At 38.8% G+C, this 19,234-nt stretch overlaps 1 protein-coding gene across 2 annotated transcripts in view; it reads left to right on the top strand.

The window, feature by feature from the left end:
- Positions 1-19,234, top strand: part of LOC126248253 (contactin) — a 163,633-nt gene that overhangs the window by 111,668 nt on the left and 32,731 nt on the right. For both annotated transcript variants that reach the window (XM_049949104.1, XM_049949105.1), the window contains exons 17-20: positions 5,766-5,942; positions 12,381-12,566; positions 13,304-13,472; positions 19,016-19,149. In XM_049949104.1, coding sequence (XP_049805061.1) covers positions 5,766-5,942; positions 12,381-12,566; positions 13,304-13,472; positions 19,016-19,149 — 666 coding nt within the window. The remainder of the gene's footprint in view (positions 1-5,765; positions 5,943-12,380; positions 12,567-13,303; positions 13,473-19,015; positions 19,150-19,234) is intronic.

Here is a 19,234-nt window from a genome sequence, read left to right as displayed (position 1 = left end):
AAACTCGGGGCGGAGAAAAAAAGCTCATCTTCTTCTTCTTCTTCTTCTTCTTCTCTCTCTCTCTCTCTCTCTCTCTCTCTCTCTCTCTCTCTCTCCTTTTTTTTTTTACTGAAGCGGAAGTTTTGGCACCAGTATTTATCTTTGTGCCTGGCCTGCAAAGCATGCCTGTGTAGTGCTACATATATTCGACGGCAGAAGTTAATTGTGGAGGCACCTACCATCATTTTTCAGAACTTCCGCGTACTTTGCACTCGATTCTTAGCCACAGTCATTTTTTATTTATTTATTTATTATTATTACAAAAACTGGAAAGAAAGTGTGGCTTTGATTCGAGTAAATACGGTAGTGACCACAAAGAAACTATGTTGCAATGGTTGCTGGCAAGAGGCGTTGCTGTGGACATGAGTGTGACAAAGCCTGTGAGGCCTGCAAATGTTGTAGATGAAGTTGTAAGGAAGCTGAGTTATATGGTAAATAGGCTATCACCTTATCCCTGCCATTTCAACCCAATTATATTGGTTTGGGGTGATGTTAAGACTTACATTAGAAATAACAAGAAGTCTTTTACCACAACAGAAGTGAAAGACTATTACATGCAGGTCTTGCCACTGTAGACTCCACCTTATGGAGGAAGAAAGTCGACAGTGTTGGTAAGCTTATTTGAGAAGCACAGGCTATAGACGTTATTGTAAATGAGAATGAACAACTAATGATTTATCTTGATGAAGATGATGACAACGATGGTTCTGGCACTGATTTTTGGATTATGGTAATGATGGAGAACTGGATGGAATTGCACCATTGACGTTGTAGCTTGGTGGGTGTAAATGTATCTGGAATTAATTATTTGACACTGTAACAGAGTATGTACCTGTTTCATGTATGGTTGTCGATAGTGTGCTCTTTGTTATTCTTAGGTCTACATCATTATATGATGTTTTATATGCAACTATTACAGTAACAGTTTGGAATGGCTTCTCATAGACAATATCATTAACTTTGGTTGTAATTTATTTGTTCTAGCATTTCATGTATTATCAAGTGCTTTTTCTCTGTTGCTGTTTTCTCCGTTGTCAGGAACGTTTTCTTTGTCATACTTACATCTATATTATCATGTGACAGCTTATGTACATGGTGATTCTAATGTACATTTACAAAACATAATTGGGAGATACCAGCTGTGGGAATGTGTGGTGGCAGCTATTGCAACCTCACTGTTGCAGTATAGCCAACTACACGTGAACTGTCCAAGTGACATGTTTCAGTTAGCCTGGGTACAGTAGCATGCTTCAGTATTGTGGCACAGGGATTTTAGTGTGTATCAGGACTTTGCTTCAGTATTGTGGCACAGGGATTTTAGTGTGTATCAGGACTTAGATGTGTACCTGCAAACAAATAAATAATAATTAGTTTTATATTTTCAAAGTGATAATTAAAATCTTAAGACTACCCCTTGTAAAGGGGTAAAAAATGCCCAAACTGGAGATTTAAATAAATTTTATTTTATTTTACATGAATCTAGTATACGTGTGTTGAAATTAGTAGTTTACCGTGAAAGTCATCATTTTTTGAATATGGTATCACTCAAATGGCATCCTTGGTTTTGCATGTATTCTCTTGTGTCTAAAAGTGAAAAGTGTATGCTGTTGTTGTAATCTTGAGCTTGAAGGGCTTGCACAGCTTGCATGTTGTGTGGATGGTGTTAGAGATCATTCTTCAAAATCTTTCTCACCAGTTGCTGCCATCTCACTGACTTTGACTGAGCTCTTTGTAAAGCTTCATGCGAATGATCAATATTCTCTTAGGTCAGCTTTCTTTTTACACTACCACCTCTTTGCTCACCCGGAGGCTTATACCATTAGCAGATGGTGCAGGAGTGGCTGTGGTGATTTAAACTCTCAAAAGTGTGTTGAGCTCCAACAAAACTGTCAAGAGTTCATGGGATACGCCTTTGCAGGAAACACGTGTTGTACGCTTGACTAACAATCCATTGCCCATTGCTACTAAAACTTCCACTTGTCTACACGTCCAAGGTCGGGTCCCCCACTTATATAACCCCCACTACAGCACCCAGCCAGTCCAAAAATCTTCCTTTTTGACTGTCTCACCTTGTATATGTCACATTGCAGTAGTGTTTGAAATTAGAGATTAACTTTGAACTAAATTCATGTCTGCTTGTAAGAGGTTTACACGTCCTTGTTTTAAACATATTCCACCAAACTTGCACAAAGAACTATATTCCATTCAGTAATTTTGATGTATTCCTTTTGTTGTTCATATTTTCCTTGGTCATTGCTGCCAGGTCAGCATATATGTTAACCATCCTGAGTATATTTTTCAAATGCTGCTGGCAGCCCTTTAAGAATATCCATAAACCCTCCCTTGCTGAGTTTTGGAAGGTTCTGCATCCCATTATTTATGTCCAGGAACTTGTGTCCATCCACGTGAATGTGAGCACCAAACGAAGTAGTACTACTGTTGCTCATAGAAATGCGTTCCCTACATGTGGCACTAAATGTTCTAGCCATCTGTCCCACAAAGAGTTTCTTATATCCTACACAGCTTATATTGTATGTTATTCAGTGTGTAAACTGAGGAAATTTGTGTGTATCACACTGAAATTTGATGTGCAAGTCATCTTCTGTTTGAAAATTAATCTTAACGTTGGTGCTGTGAAACGTGTTCACCTATGTTATTTGACATAACACCAATGTAGGGTAAGATATTGTACTCTAGTGTAATCAACTATACCTCATTCGGTATACTGTGTGTCTTTCATTTCTAGTTGGTGTGTGTTATTCCTTGCAAATGCGTCAAAGTATTTAAAGTTCAAATGTTTTAATAATGTGGTACTCCACAGTCATTTGCACTTTCGAAGCACTAAACCTGGGCCGCTGAAACGTGTCACTTCAAGGTCATTCCTCAAGCGCTGTAGAGTTCGTAGTAGAACTAACGAACAAGTGAGGAACGGGAGGTGCCGTGTCTTCTGAACCAATAACAGCACCGAACAAAAGCTGGTTCCGGCATCGATGCTACCACGTTGCTGGCTTCCGTGTAAACATTGTATGTTAGTGCGTGAACGCCTGCTGTTGTGTTGTGTTACTGCCTTGACTACAGTTTTTGTTTGTTAAACAATGTCACCAAAACAATGTCGTTCACAAAGCGACAATCCATTGTGCTGTGGAGTGCCATTAAATAGTCAGGCTTTGGAATTGCTACGGAGGATGCATGAGTTTTACGAGCAAGACAAAGAATTTGTTTCTGTTCATGGGCATGCGTTGATTCCTGCCGATAAAGTTTTAGATCGTACCTTGAAAACTTCAGGACTCAGTGAAAGAACAGTTATAAGGAAAGGTGTGCTACTTCAAGACTTACAAGACAGTGAAGTAAACAGGAAGAAAGCCCCTGCGGAAGAAACAGTTTGTTTTTAAGTACTCCGGGCAAGAAAAAAAAGCAGCCTTGTCCTGTTACGGATATTGATTCTTTCCAATCCGATGCAATTCATCGGCACATATATGGATATTATAAAAGGAAAGAATACCCCACAATTGCAAAGTTGCTAATTTCTTTAAAAGAAAGTGAACTTTTCTCAGGGGGGAAAACGCCACTTAAGATGATGTTAAAAAGTACGGGCTTCCATTTTAAAAAAGTTAGATGGACGAAAACTGTTACTAGAAAAAGCTCATGTCGTTGCAGCTCGTACCATTTTCTTACACAAAATTGTAGGAAAGGACATACATATGGTTAGACGAAACCTGGGTCAACGCTGGAGAATCAGTTGAGAAATGCTGGACAGATGCTGCTCCGAATAGCAGCGGTCATCAGACAACAGGAAGAGGGTCCCGATTAATTGTGGCCCATGCAGGATCTTCAAACGGCTTTGTGCCTGAAGGACTTTAGTTTTTTGATCGAAAAAACACCGGTGACTGTCATGAGGGTATGGACCACCCACGGTTTCTACAGTGGTTTAAAAATTTGTTGCTCCAGTTCAGTGTTCGGACAGTTTTTGTGATGGGCAATGCACCGTACCATTCCGTGATTTTAGATAAAACTCCCACCACTAGTGACCGTAAAGAAACTATGGTGCAATGGTTGCAGGCGAGAGACATTGCTGCGAGCATGAGCATGACAAAGCTGCTGTTATACTCGCTCGTGAAACAAAATAAGTCTGTGACGCCTAACTATGTCGTAGACGAAATTGCGAGCGAACAGGGTCACTTGGTAATTAGGCTACCACCTTATCACTGCCATTTTAATCAAATTGAATTGGTTTGAAGTCAAGGAGTACATTAGAAGTAACAAGAAGACTTTTACTATAATAGAAGTGGAAAGACTGCTACATGAAGGTCTTGCTACTGTAGACGCTACCTCATGGAGGGAAAAAGTAGACCATGTTGCTAAACTGATAAGAGAAGCACAGACTATAGACGCCATTATAAGTGAAAACCAACAATTAATGATTTCTCTTAATGATGATGATGATGATGATGATGATAAAGACAAAGGTTTTGGCACCGATTCCGATGATAGTGAAGGAGAACTGGACGGAATTGCGCCATTGACATCGTAAGGTGGTGAGTGTAAATGTGTACAGAATTAATTCTTTTTCTCTCAGCAATTGGGTAGGCTATGCATGTTTTGCTTTATTTCTTTCTATGAGTGTGGATAGCGTGTTACTTGGTATGCTTAGATTTACATTATTATACGCCGTTTTACATGTAGCTATTACTGTAATGATTTAGAATGACTTTTCATAGATATTGTCATTAATTTCGGGGGGTTTTGCTTCCCGGTTTCATGTACTATCAAACATCGTCATTCTATCCATTGTTAGAATAACATACTTTGTTGCACTTAACGTATAAATGTTGATTGTAGCTTACATTTACAAAACGTATTTCGGATTTGTGGGTGTGTGCGGTGGCAGCTATTGCAACCTCGCAATCGCAGTGTAGCCAACCCCACACGAGCTGTCAAGTGACACGTTTCACCGGCCCGGGTATAGTTGGCATATACATTTCTTGTAATAGATGCCTAAGTAATTCCTAATCTGGTCACATTGCAACCCTGCGGAAAAGTTTGTTCTTGCAAAGCGGAAAACCATATTAATCTTGTCTGGTATATTAATTTCTTTGTCAATTTTCGCGTATTCTAGAGGAGTGCTAAATAGCGTACTTTTGGGCAACTCAGAAGTGAGCTTAATACATTGCAGGATAACACGAAGAATTGTTCATAAAGACATCCATTGTAGTTGGTTTATAGAAAATTTCAAATATATTTGTGACAGTCTTTTTGTTGTGCCTATCTGTGACTCAGCAGCTCTGCTATATGGTAAATTTATACTTACGGTTTTTATTAGTCTGACATCAGTTTACATAGATCAGATTGACTAAGTAAAATATAAGTCTGGTGTTACCTTATTTCATCCCCAAGATTTTCAAGTTAATTGCCCTACTCTTTATAGCAGATTTAGTCTACATGAGTTCCATGAGGACAACTGAAACAAGACAATTCCTGAAACTTCCTGCAGAATCAACTCTGGGCTTCCTTTTCCTATTCTGATACCTGTGCTGATCCCATCTTTCATTTCAGTGCATGTTTTGTAGCAACATAGCATTATTTGTCATAAGTTATTTCTCTCTGAATAGTAGTGGTAAGTTCCAAAGTTGGATGAGGATACACATGTCATGTACAAAAAGAAGAAAGCTATAATATTTTTAGAAAACAGTGCAATATCAAGAGTATACATTGTTTTTATGTTGTAGCCATTGCCACCTCAAGATCACAATGGTCCTGGCATATACTACAAGATTTTTTGGCGGCGTGCTCACCATGATATGGAGTTTCAAAGCCTGGGATTGAAAAAATATGGTAACATAGGAACTGCTGTTGTTAGAATACAGCCAGAGTATTATTACACCCAGTTCGACGTTAAAGTGCAGGTTAGTGTCATATTGTTTTTATTTGTGTGTGTATGTGTGTGTTCATAAAGACGTCCATTGTAGTTGGTTTGTGAAAAATTTCAAATTTATACCTGTGGTTTTTATTAGCATGACATCTGTGTGTGTGTGTGTGTGTGTGTGTGTGTGTGTGTGTGTAGCTTCTATTCTGTGTATTACCTTTATAATTGAGTGGGAAATAAGTGCAGTTAGGTACTCCTCAGTGTGTTTGATTGCCATTTTATTGTACATATATTTTGAGGGAACAGTGTTGGGAGATACGACAGTATGAGGGCAGTGTGAAAAATTCTTGGCCACTCAGTGGAGCCCCTTGTACACTAAAGCGAATATGCCACAGTGAATGAGAATTCTCTGAGGTGTAAACATTAGGCATGCATGAACAAATTCAGTCATTTTCTGTTCACATTTGCTTCTGTTCACTTGTATTCCACTGATTCCATTCATTTATTGGGCCATGGATTGAAATTCATGTCTCTCCACCTCAGCACAAATAGTACACAAAACTTTTGTGTGCTGTCTTGTCAATGTTTGCCATTGTTGACAAGTTGTTAACAATGGAGTGGTCTGAAACACAGAAGGTAATCATGCTTCTGGGATCATAAAGATGCACAGCGCAAATGCTGGATGAAAAGAAATGTTATTGGTAGAAAATTGCTGAAACACTCAAAGTACTTACTGCGGATGTGAGCAGGATGATTAATTCATCCTGGGGAGCAAAGTGAATAAGCACAAAATTTGTAATCCTTTTGTTAAAATGGAAAAGTGTAATAAATTGCTGTGAAAATAAATGAAAGTAAATATATATTTGTTATACTAAGTAAAATTAAAAATATACAAAAAAACTTGATCATTCTCCTTGCTTATTTTCATGGTAATGGTAATTACATGACTGATTTATCGCTGTTATGTTAGAGATTTTTAATCATAGAAATGGTTTACCTGGGATCATGCCATCTGGTCTCTAATAAACTGCATAGAAGATTTTATCAGGTAGTCTGTGACAGATCAACATGCCCATACTGCCAAGCATGTTGACGCACTGCTTCCAGGGTTTGGGGAGGCACACCAGCCATGTTCTGAATCCACCCGGCATATTATTGATGGGGGCTGATGTGCCAGCCAGTTGGATGTTGTTTTCATACTGTTTCCCACATCTCACTACAAAGCCACCCACTAAGAAAGAATTTTGCAAAATTCATTCCATAGAGGTTTGAAATCGGAATTTTTGTGTGTGTGTGTGTGTGTGTGTGTGTGTGTGTGTGGGAATGCAGTGCCCCTCTGATTTCACAGCTAAATGCCCACCATGGGATAGGTCCTAGAAACAGAAATTTGATGGAACTTCCTTTATGTGCCATAGGAATCTACTGAGATAGTATTTTCAAAACTCAGCCCCAAATGAGAGTAAATTGCATATGAAACGTGTGTTAAAAATTTCATTCCCATGGTAGTGCCACATATAATGAATGTGAGAATGCAGATTGCTTTGTGGGGTCCCTTAGCAGAAAATACGTTGCTTGGGGATGAACATAAACAACTGGTGGTAACAGAACAAGAAAAGCCATTGTCTAAAATGACAAAGATTTTTTTTTTACAAAGAAGTGTTGTAAAAAGACAACATACAAAGCAATACTTGCGTATACTAATAGAGTACATGAGCCTCTGTAGTTTTTGTTCAGTTTGGATTCAGTAGCTTCTTCTGAATCTCCCTCACTACCAGAACACTGTAACCATCAGATACAGAGACAGGTAGATTGACACATAGAATACTTAATAGATGAGGTGCCCAATAAATGGCTATCTTAAATTCTCTTGATGTTAAACCCTAATCTTCCTTCTTAAATTCTCTAATTTTTACGTGTCATAGACTACTACATAAATATGTAATCCTTTTCTCACTGTGTATTCGCGAATCACTAACCAGTATTTCACGAACAGCAAGTTTCCATAAAAAAGTGATGGTACCCACAGGCCCTTTTTTAACTTCCATAGTGAAACACGGGGTACAACTAATTAAGAATAAAATGCTAAGTTGCATAATCTTGTGACTTAGTTAATGATTGCTACTGTTACTAAAGAGATAGGGAGTGAATGAATGCTGTTGGAAGAGATCTCTTGTACATGTGTACTGTCTACTGTTGTGGCATCTTTCATCAGCCTGACTATAGTTTCCTCACTTCTGCCTCTATTGGCTAATGTCTGTAGTGTGTATTCTACAGTCTTGCCTCATTTCACTCTTCTTTTGCTGATAGCTGTTGTCCAGTTCCCCATTTGCGTATGCAGGCAATACCTCCATATTGTCTAGAGGGGCTCTTTAGCTGTACTGTCTTGATGAATACTTATCTGCTGTTTCATCTAAATCTCCCCACAGTGCTTCATTCCATATTATGTCATATATGGTCTTTCCCTGGAAAAACTTCTATTTTATCTCGTCCATTGGTTCTGTTAACATTCCCATAGTGCTCCGGTGGTTCAACTTCATTCCACAGGCAGCGCCACATAAAATGAACGTAAAAATGCAGTTTGCTTTGTGGGCCCCTTAGCAGAAAATAATTTGCATGGGGATGAAGTTTGTTTGTTCTGCAAAGATAAGATGGGTGGTGGCCAGTCCAGACAAAAAGCGTATTTTTAGAATTCCAAGAATTTTTTGTTTTCTTTTAGTTAAATTTTTGTAATTTTGACTGGTAAGAAACAATACTCTAACAAAGGATATTACTGTATCCCGCTACTGCAGAATAACTTTGCAGCAATAAAACATAAATGAGAGAAAAGGAAAAAACGAAAATAAAACTTCAATTGCGAAGGAAATGCACCATATACAACAACAAAACACAGTGCTCATACAAGTGTCTGCCAACAGCAAAATGTGTCAAAGGCTTTAGGAAGACTCTGCATTGCTTCATAACAGAAAATTGCCTCCAATGAGCATGACATCACAACTGTTTACATTAGATTCATTTGAGCAGTTGCAAGCGGGCTCACGTGCATGCACAGTTGAGTCGTGCATGTGTAGTACCTTCTCCCATTTCTGGCTACAGAAGTGTGACTGTTAAGCTGTATAAGCAGCAGCAGCAGCAGCAGCAGCAAGGTGCTACCCGGAAAAATTTTAGTGGCGCACTTAAGCTGTCAGATTCAATAGAGGCAAAATTGAAAAAAGCCTTGTTTCACAAAGCGCCTAGTATCCAGCGCACGTTGGTCTATCAATTATTCACATGATTTTGAAACGCATCCCTGTTGGTTTTGTAACATTTGTGAACATATTCTAAGTTTATTTCTGAATGGGTCATAAGTTGATTTTTGAATGCATGCATAGTGCACTTTATGTCTGCCAGGGGAATGCCCGTCACATCTAGAAATAAACTTTCCTGCAGACAGAAGGGGACAGAGCTATATGAACTGAGCGGAATAAAGCCGAATGGTTGAATGTCAATCGCTGTTTGTTTATGTGATTGACTGTGTCTGCAAATGATAAGCGTTGTTATAAATACCAGCGAAATCCATAGATTTAGACTACCAGAGTGGAAATAAACTACTAACAGGTAAAAAAGATTACGTATTATCTTCTCGGTGTATGCAATAAAATGAAATTTTGATAGAAAATTTTTGGCCAGACTGCTACACTAGTAACGGCCAGTTGTACAGACCTTCGTAGCAGCCGCCTAAGTTCTATTCTGCGAGTAGTGCGGAAAACGCATTGTATGAACAAGTAATAATGCCTAACCAGAGAATAAACGCGAGATAACTAAGCAGTTGATTGTGGCAGGGTTAGTGAAATTAACCGGAGAATGAGTTTTAACACTGTCAGGAATAGTTACAGAATTAGTGACGACAAGATTTTTTGTTAGAATGAGGAAGGAGAAGAAACGAGGATATCACACAAATTATGGAAGAATATGACAATTCCAGATTTATATAAAAATTATGTACTACTACTTTTCGATCTCATGCTTGAGAAGCTCGAGCATATGAATGAAATTTGAAACTATTTCCTAACATAAAGCTTTTTGCTTGTAGTAGGCCTGATAGGCATTTGATATTGGTACTTCGTGAAGTATATTCTGTCGTGTTAAAAAAAAGTGACTGTTTGTGCTAAAACAGTCTGTTTCTTTGGTGTATGTTACAATTGCTGCAATATTAGACAGGCCTATTTCGTGTTATCTAGAAGACAGTGACAAAATACATGTAATCAGATCGAAAAACCACACCGGTCTTGGGTACTGTTTGTATTAACAGCTTTTTCAGTATTAGGCAATGACATTTTGTTTTTTCATGTGGCAAAGCATTTGATGAGGTAACAGATCGTTTCGCACAAAGGAAAGGACACCATGTAAAGCTGTAACAAGATTGGAGAGAAGAAAATGGTAGGACTTAAGGATTGAAGAAATAAGAAATGTGTACTGTCTTGCTTGTCACTTGTTTTTATTGGTTTCATGTACCCTATATTTAATTTTATGTTACACAAAAAAGCAAGTTATTAGCTAATAGGCAATAAAGAGTGCAAATTTTCTGAAGAGATCTTGTTCACCAGGCTACAAATAATCCCATTCAATATTAATTGCAAGGTTTTTTTTTTACACACACACACACACACACACACACACACACACACACAAAATGAGAGAGAGGGGGCGACTGGCCGATTGGAAGCAGGAGAGAGACTACAATTTAATTTTCACTGTCCTGAATATAGTTTGATGGCAGCCATTACAAAATATTATACGTTCGAATTCCACAGAGTGAAATACAATAACTTGCAATAGAAAAATGCCGTGTGAAGAGGCATGGCACTGCACTTTGGCACACTTAAGACCAAATAACATGTCTTACATTTCCTCAAACACATGTTTTATGTATCAGACTCTTCAGAAAGACGTGCGCTACAAAATGAACATATTTTTGAAAAGTCTATTTTTCTTTTTTTCCCAAATTTTTGTCCTACCTCAAACGCTCGAAACAGGAGGGGAGGGGGGATCACTATTTAGTATTGGCATAGTTTGGAAATATCGTTGATCCGGTGCTGATGCACAGAGCAGTCTGAGTTGTAGTGGGGAGGTGGGTAGTCTGTGTGACCCGTGTTTACGTTTAGTGATTTTGCTTTTTCCTCTTTGTTTATTGCTCTCACATCAAATGAAAACACAATGGATTTCTGTGAGCAAGGGCTATCAGTTGAATTAAAATACATTCACATAATTATGTTATTAGTTTCAGATTTTATTTCCACCTTTCTGACAGTCAAACATTAATCGCCTTGCAGAACAGTGAAGTTATTTTTGTCAGTTTGCTAAAGAAATTTGGCTTTTCTTCATCTTTTCCACTGAGGCAGTCAATTTATTTGAAACAAAGTGTTTAATTCCACACTGTTGGCTAGTTTCAACTGTTCGTTGCATTTCAAAAATGCATCTTTTCATCTTCTAGCACATATTGCATTATGCCATAATAAAGAACCGAACATGAGATGATACAGTACTGGTTCTCCAAGAAAATTTACATCTGAATCTGGACATACGAATGTGCACTGTAAGCCGAATTATGCATTTTAGTATGGTTCACGAAATTCCGATGCTCTTGGAGTATCCTCTAATGTCTTGTTTCTTTTATGACATAATGTAAGATCTTTTAATGTTTTACACATACGAGCTTCTTGCACCATCGTAGCTGCGCAAGCACGGTGATGCCTGTTACCTGGCACTCTCTGGCAACTGCTGAAACGAACCTATTTCTAACAGGTTGCAGGAAAATATTGCGAATGGTTGTTTGAAAAGCGTTACTTTCAAAGTAAATTTCCTTTTATGCAAACTGAACTTTGTGCGAGAATGTACAATGAATTTCTTAAATCACAGTGTTTGCCTCTCATTTAAAAATCAACTCTTTAGGGACGACCATTTAGAAAAATTTTGAGCCCAGAAAATCAGACATTTTTGTCGTTATTAAAAATTTTACTGCCACATTTGTGGGATGTATCTTAAAGTGTAACATGCGCAAAAAAGTTCAATATTATATGTGAAAGCTTAGCTTCTCTTGCAGCTTATTAATCTTAGAGACCAATGTTATATCTGAAAGTTTTGCTTTTCTTTTAGCAACGCTATGTATATTAATTTAAACCATTAACTTTTCCAATTTGTGTACACGCGCTACTTAACAGTGAGAATGCGTTTATTTCCCCCTCCCCTTGTCCACGTATGCTCTCTGTCAGACTAATCTAAGGGAAGGACCAAAGGAAGCAATCAGTAGAACAGAAGTTTGCTCCTGTGAGGAAATAGAAGGGGTTCTAAGAAGCAAACATTTCACTGCAGAGGCTCTGTATGACAGGAACCTGTTTTTTTTTTTTTTTTTTTTTTTTTTTTTTTTTTTTTTTTTTTTTTTTTAAGTTCAAGTTAAACATAGTTGACTTGAGTGTAATTGAAATGTGTTTTTTTTTTCCAGTCTGTGAATGAAGTCGGGTATGGGCCTGAATCAAAAATAGTGACAATATACAGTGCAGAAGACATGCCTCAAGTTGCTCCACAGCAAGTATCAGCCAGAGCATTCAACTCCACTGCTCTAAATGTCAGTTGGGTACCTATCAATCAGAGTAGGGAGATGATACGTGGAAAGCTCATTGGACATAGGGTGAGTGTTAAAGATGTCAGGTACTGTAAACATGTTTGAGTAGACTCAGAATGATTGAACCAACAGCAAAAATCTGTTTTTCTATGGACAGTTGTCATCATAATTCAGGTGGTAACTTCCTGTGAATTGTGAAGATTGTCACATCTAATGCTGAAAGGATTATTACAAAAATTCATTCCATTAACTGCGAGAAATCCTTTGTTACATACCTCTTTCTTATGAGTCGCTACCAGCCATGTTATACATAATGAGCATATGCAAAAGACAGGTGATAATACACTTCCTTCCATGCTTCCTGTTCTTTAAAAAATAGGATCGTACACCTGCACTGCACAATTCAGACAGATTGGACTGAAGGGACAGTCTGGAGATTCAGATTAGCAGTGCATATGAGAGCAAGTAAGATGAAGTCAGATTTTCAGGGAAGGCATCACTAAAGTAAGAAGTGTTGGCTCTACACACTAACTGCACAAAATGTGTAGCAAATGGCATAAAAATTATAAGTACTTCAAGCAATGAAATAAAGTGTTTATTTCAAAATAAAACAACAGACTGCGAGGAAAATGTTTTTTGTTCAAGAAATTCCAAAAAAAATTATGAGAACCTGTTGTATCATAAAATGTTGAAAATTATATTATTAGAATAAGGTTAACTTTTGTATTGATTAGTGTACATTTAATTGTGCTTCAATACCTGTTGTAATGTAATGTATGTACTTACATGCTGTCATTTTTCAGTTGAAATATTGGAAGGAAAAGAACCGTGAAGAAGATGCTGTTTATTACCTTAGCCGTAGCACTCGGCCTTGGGCAATTGTAGTTGGCCTGGAACCAGACACATATTATTATGTGAAAGTCATGGCTTATAATTCTGCAGGAGAAGGCCCTGAAAGTGAGAGATTCTTAGGTAATGTTGTGCTATTATCTGTATTGATGTATGCAATTATTTGATTCTTTTTTCTTCAGAAGAAGCATGATTTAGTTTGTATATATTTTTTCCTGTGGTTTAGCTAATGTGTGCGATCACTTTGTTTATCTCACCAATTAACAATGAACACACAAAATACGGTTATTATAAAATAATTAGTACAAAATTCATTGTGTTTCATTTAAGAGTATGTGAGAAGGTGCATGAAATTTTGGTAAGAGAAATAATTGAAAACAAGAAGATCATGAAGAAAATAGAACAGAAACTTATGTTGCATTAACATCACACACTGTCAGTTAAGATGGCAGATGGTGCAATAACTAATAACAGAGAGATTACTGTACAACCATTTGACAATTTTTTAAAACATATATAGTTCAGTAGATGAATCAAAGTTATAGGCAGCTAATAATAAAAAAATGACGTTCTGAAAGTAATGCCAAATGAGGTGTATAGGGTGATGCGAAATTCGCGCACTCGGGCTTCGCAGCATGACTCCTCACATGCCAGCGATAAAAAAAATGTCTCTCACAAAATTTCATCTGGCGAGTACATCCGGCAGAAAAAGGACGTTAAAGACACACTGTAACCACAAGTATGGTAACTACCTCTGAAGCACATTTTAGTTGTGCTCTACAGTTGGTGCAGTGGATAGAGTTTTGGGTTAGCATGCAGGATGTCGATGGTTCGATCCTGGGTCGGAGCATATGTTTTTTATTTGGTAAATGTAGTCCAGGTGGTATGGTTTCTGGCATCTTAATTGTCAACAGCGATTGCAATGGGTCCTCTAGAAAACATTTGTGCTTACATACTACAATCGTAGAAATGGAATATTGTTCAACTTCGAATGAAGCTCTTTCCACGACGTGGGTGTGAATTTATTCACATCACTTCGTCTACTATATGCGATACCTGTTTTCTTTGTACCCTCCTCCAGTGGTCCCATAGATTAGTACCAACTATTATTGTTGCCTCATTCAGGTACATTACATTTCATTAGGGTCCTACGTTACCAGTAGGACTAGCAACATGCTTTGCGAATAGTGTCCAAACTCTGTTACTATTTGTGTGTGTTATCACCGTGGCTCCACTAATTATGCCTTTTGACATTGAGTCTGGTAACTGCATGATGCTGTGCGGTTAAAGGCGCTGCAGTCTGGAACCGCAAGACCGCTACGGTCGCAGGTTCGAATCCTGACTCGGGCATGGATGTTTGTGATGTCCTTAGGTTAGTTAGGTTTAACTAGTTCAAGTTCTAGGGGACTAATGACCTCAGCAGTTGAGTCCCATAGTGCTCAGAGCCATTTGAACTGCATGATGTTCAGTACGTTTCTCAATGCATTATTATTATTATTATTATTATTATTATTATTCTGTCGATGGGATTATGGAAACATCATGTCCATTACCATTAGGGAAACAGTGTAATTTGAAACTGAACATTTCACAATTAGCGGTGTAGGGATGAATCTTACAGAACAATATCTGTCGGGGGGGCTAATGCCGTTAGACGGAACAACATGTAGGACTGATGGCTGTTTATACTGTATGCGCTGTCCACCAGACAGGGACTAGTTGCGAGCGAAGTAACACGCCCATGACAGATTGCAATGTACGTGCGTACACGCATCGAATTTTATCATTGTAAACCTCTAGACCAGTGTGACAGACGTGTGGCATACACAAATGATGAATTTGTGGATATGCTTCTGGTCCTTCGTGCATCTGATAACTGGGCTGGTGTTTCCACTCATGAATATGCTGCTAGATATCTTCATCGATGCCATCCAGATAAAAATGTGTTTCGTTGTCTGGATCTGTGCCTTCAGGTGTCAGGTTCTCTCCTTCTACCATCGTGTGACAGAGGTCATCCACGGACTCGCCATACTCCAGCTACTGAGGAAGCTAGTCTGGAGGTCATACACCAAGAACCTCAGCGAAGTACACGTAGCATAGCAAGGCAGCTGCGTGTCTCACAATGCACGGTCGTTAACATGCTGCACTGGCATGGGCTGCACTCCTATCATTATGCTTTCATGCAACACCTCCATTCTGCAGATTGCCATCAGCGGATGATTCCAAAAACAACAGGAAGCCAACCATGACTTTGTGAACACCATAATACAGTCGGCTGAAGCAGCATTCACTCATGCGGGTCTCTTCCATATGCACAGTGCCCACCATTGGCGTGAGGTTAACCTGCATGTCACCCGCGAATGTGGATATCAAGTTCGATTCGGCATCAACATCTGGGCCGGAATATTGGGCGAAAGGTGTTTGGGCCCCTATATGTTCCTGACTGGTTGACTGCACAAAGGTATCGTGCATTCATCGCAAACTATCTGTCTGATGCCCTGGAAAATGTTACACTACATGTTCGGCAGAGGATATGGTTCCAACATGATGGTGCACCTCCAACTCTGGAATTAATGTGCTACAGTATTTGGACAGAACCAGCAAAACTAAGATGTGCTGACACAGGTAGTTACCATACATGTGGTTACAGTGTTGCCATATTGCCACTCTTTAATGTCCTTTTTCTGCCGGATGTAGTCGCTGGACGAAATTTTGTGTGAGGCATGCTTTTATGGTTGGCGTGTGAGGAGTCGCGCTGCGAAGCCCAAGTGTGCGAATTTTGCTTCACCCTGTATAAAGCCATTTGAGGTATGATGAAAGTAAAGGCACATGTTTCAGAATAATTGGCAATGCTTGGGTCAAGGTAATATCTGTATGCACTGTAAATGTTCATTGCACATTTTTTATATCTTCAGAAATGCCATTTTCGACTTCGTTATGATGATTTGAAAACTGTTCTCGGCCCGAAACTAGTCATAGAATGAATAAAAAAGTAAAAATTTGCAACTAGAGTGGTTTTTCGTTCTACAAAAGGAACTTCCAATATTATGTACCGACTGTCTGTATGAGATCAGCAACCAAAAGAAAAAACTGTCTTTAGAAGTTGATATAACGCAATAGTCCATTTGCAAGTCATGAACAAAATTATAGAATGTAGCAATGAGTGTAGATTAGTGCTCTGTCTGTGATTTGTAGGATTTGAGAAAGCTGTGGACTCAGTATCAACAGAATTTGTATTAAGAGCCCTATATAAACAAGGTATTGATTAAGTATGTATTAGTTTGAGGAAGAATATGTACGTTAATGGTACAGCTTCAGTTAGACTTCATCAGGGTAATAGAAAATTTGAAAGTGAGTCATGTAAGCAGATGCCACATCACTAAAAGTATTCTCTGCAGCTCTAAATGAAAAACATGTTGGACTACCTGTTTGCCTCTAGTGCACAAAAACTTCAGTATTGGAAGAACTTAATATAGTAAGTTTGAAAGTTCACAGAGGAAGAAGACCGCACTGCAGTTCCTTCTCTAAATCCTCGCACAAACAAAAAATTGGCTGACATCTAAATAAGTGTCCAAGGAATAGAAAAGCAACGGAAATCACTCAACAGAGGAAAGTCCACTGGACCTGACGGGATACCAGTTCGATTCTACACAGAGTACACGAAAGAACTTGCCCCCCTTCTAACAGCCGTGTACCGCAAGTCTCTAGAGGAACGGAAGGTTCCAAATGATTGGAAAAGAGCACAGCTAGTCCCGTCTTCAAGAAGGGTTGTCGAGCATATGCACAAAACTATAGACTTATATCTCAGACATCAATCTGTTGTAGAATTTTAGAACATGTTTTTTGCTCGCGTATCATGTCATTTCTGGAAACCCAGAATCTACTCTGTAGGAATCAACATGGATTCCGGAAACGGCGATCGTGTGAGACCCAACTCGCTTTATTTGTTCATGAGACCCAGAAAATATTAGATACAGGCTGACAGGTAGATGACATTTTCCTTGACTTCCGGAAGGCGTTCGATACAGTTCTGCACTGTCGCCTGATAAAGTAAGAGCCTACGGAATATCAGACCAGCTGTGTGGCTGGATTGAAGAGTTTTTAGCAAACAGAACACAGCAGGTTGTTCTCAATGGAGAGACGTCTACAGACATTAAAGTAACCTTTGGCGTGCCACATGGGAGTGTTATGGGACCATTGCTTTTCACAGTATGTATAAATGACCTAGTAGATAGTGTCGGAAGTTCCATGCGGCTTTTTGCGGATGATGCTGTGGTATACAGAGAAGATGCAGCATTAGAAAATTGCAGCGAAATGCAGGAAGATCTGCAGCGGATAGGCACTTGGTGCAGGGAGTGGCAACTGACCCTTAACATAGACAAATGTAATGTATTGCGAATACATAGAAAGATGGATCCTTTATTGTATTATTATATGATAGCGGAACAAACACTGGTAGCAGTTACTTCTGCAAAATATCTGGGAGTATGCGTGCGGAACGATTTGAAGTGGAATGATCATATAAAATTAATTGTTGGTAACTCAGGTGCCAGATTGAGATTCATTGAGAGAGTCCTTAGAAAATGTAGTCCGTCAACAAAGGAAGTGGCTCAAAAAACACTCGTTCGACCTATACCTGAGTATTGCTCGTCAGTGTGGGATCCGTACCAGGTCAGGTTGACAGAGGAGATAGAGAAGATCCAAAGAAGAGCGGCACGTTTTGTCACAGGGTTATTTGGTAAGCGTGATAGCGTTACGGAGATGTTTAGCATACTCAAGTGGCAGACTCTGCAAGAGAGGCGCTCTGCATCGTGGTGTAGCTTGTTGTCCAGGTTTCGAGAGGGTGCATTTCTGGATGAGGTATCGAATATATTGCTTCCCCCTACTTATACCTCCCGAGGAGATCACGAATGTAAAATTAGAGAGATTAGAGCATGCACAGAGGCTTTCTGGCAGTCGTTCTTCCCGCGAACCATACGCGACTGGAACAGGAAAGGGAGGTAATGACAGTGGCACGTAAAATGCCGTCCGCCACACACCGTTGGGTGGCTTGCGGAGTATAAATGTAGATGTAGAATAAGATGTAAAGAATGTGTAGCCAACAATTCAGAAAGAAGACAGAAAACATTAACAATCAGGTCATAGAACCAGTGGATGAGATTTCGTATTTAGGGAAGTTGCGAAACTAAACAAAGCATAAATAAAAATGTGGAGAGACATCATATTTCATTTATGGATATGGTGATCAATATATGTACAGGTCATCACTTTGGTGAAATCTGTACCCCCACCCCCCACCCTCCCCCAGCCACTGCCAACCCTCTTATGTTTCTTGATGTACCTATGATATTGCAACTCACAATGACTGCTTTCTATAGCAAGTATACTGATGAAATGACTGTATTATTATCAGTTACGTGTTTTGTGTAATTTCTGTGTCATGCACTGCTTTAGTTTGCAATGACAGCAATTAGTATTTAATTTTCCACTGTTAACAAAATGGTTTGTTGTGTCTGTGACAGTCATGTTGTAGTAATTTTATTGTTGTTTTTCGTAATGGCTTTGTACACCCTAGCTCTGAAGTTACCTTCATGCAATAAAGAGTAGCATATTCAAATTAATAAGAAATTAATAAATTATTTACAGTTTCTGACATTTAATTTCAGAGCGAACATACAGGAAAGCTCCTCAAAAGCCTCCATCGACAGTGCAAGTATTTGGTGTGAACCCTACAACTGTCAAGGTACTGTGGCGATATGTTGCCCCATCAGCAGAGGAAGAACCAGTCATTGGTTTTAAGGTATGTCTTAACAGATTGTTTGATGTGTAGTTGGTCGTGATGTTTGTGTGACAAATACAGTGGTGTACACAAATTCTTGGAAAAT

This window comes from Schistocerca nitens, chromosome 3, assembly GCF_023898315.1.
Source record: "Schistocerca nitens isolate TAMUIC-IGC-003100 chromosome 3, iqSchNite1.1, whole genome shotgun sequence".
In the NCBI taxonomy this organism is placed as follows: Eukaryota; Metazoa; Arthropoda; class Insecta; order Orthoptera; family Acrididae; genus Schistocerca; species Schistocerca nitens.
The sequence above is the reverse complement of the archived record's forward strand: the minus strand, read 5'-3'. Positions and strand labels throughout refer to the sequence as shown.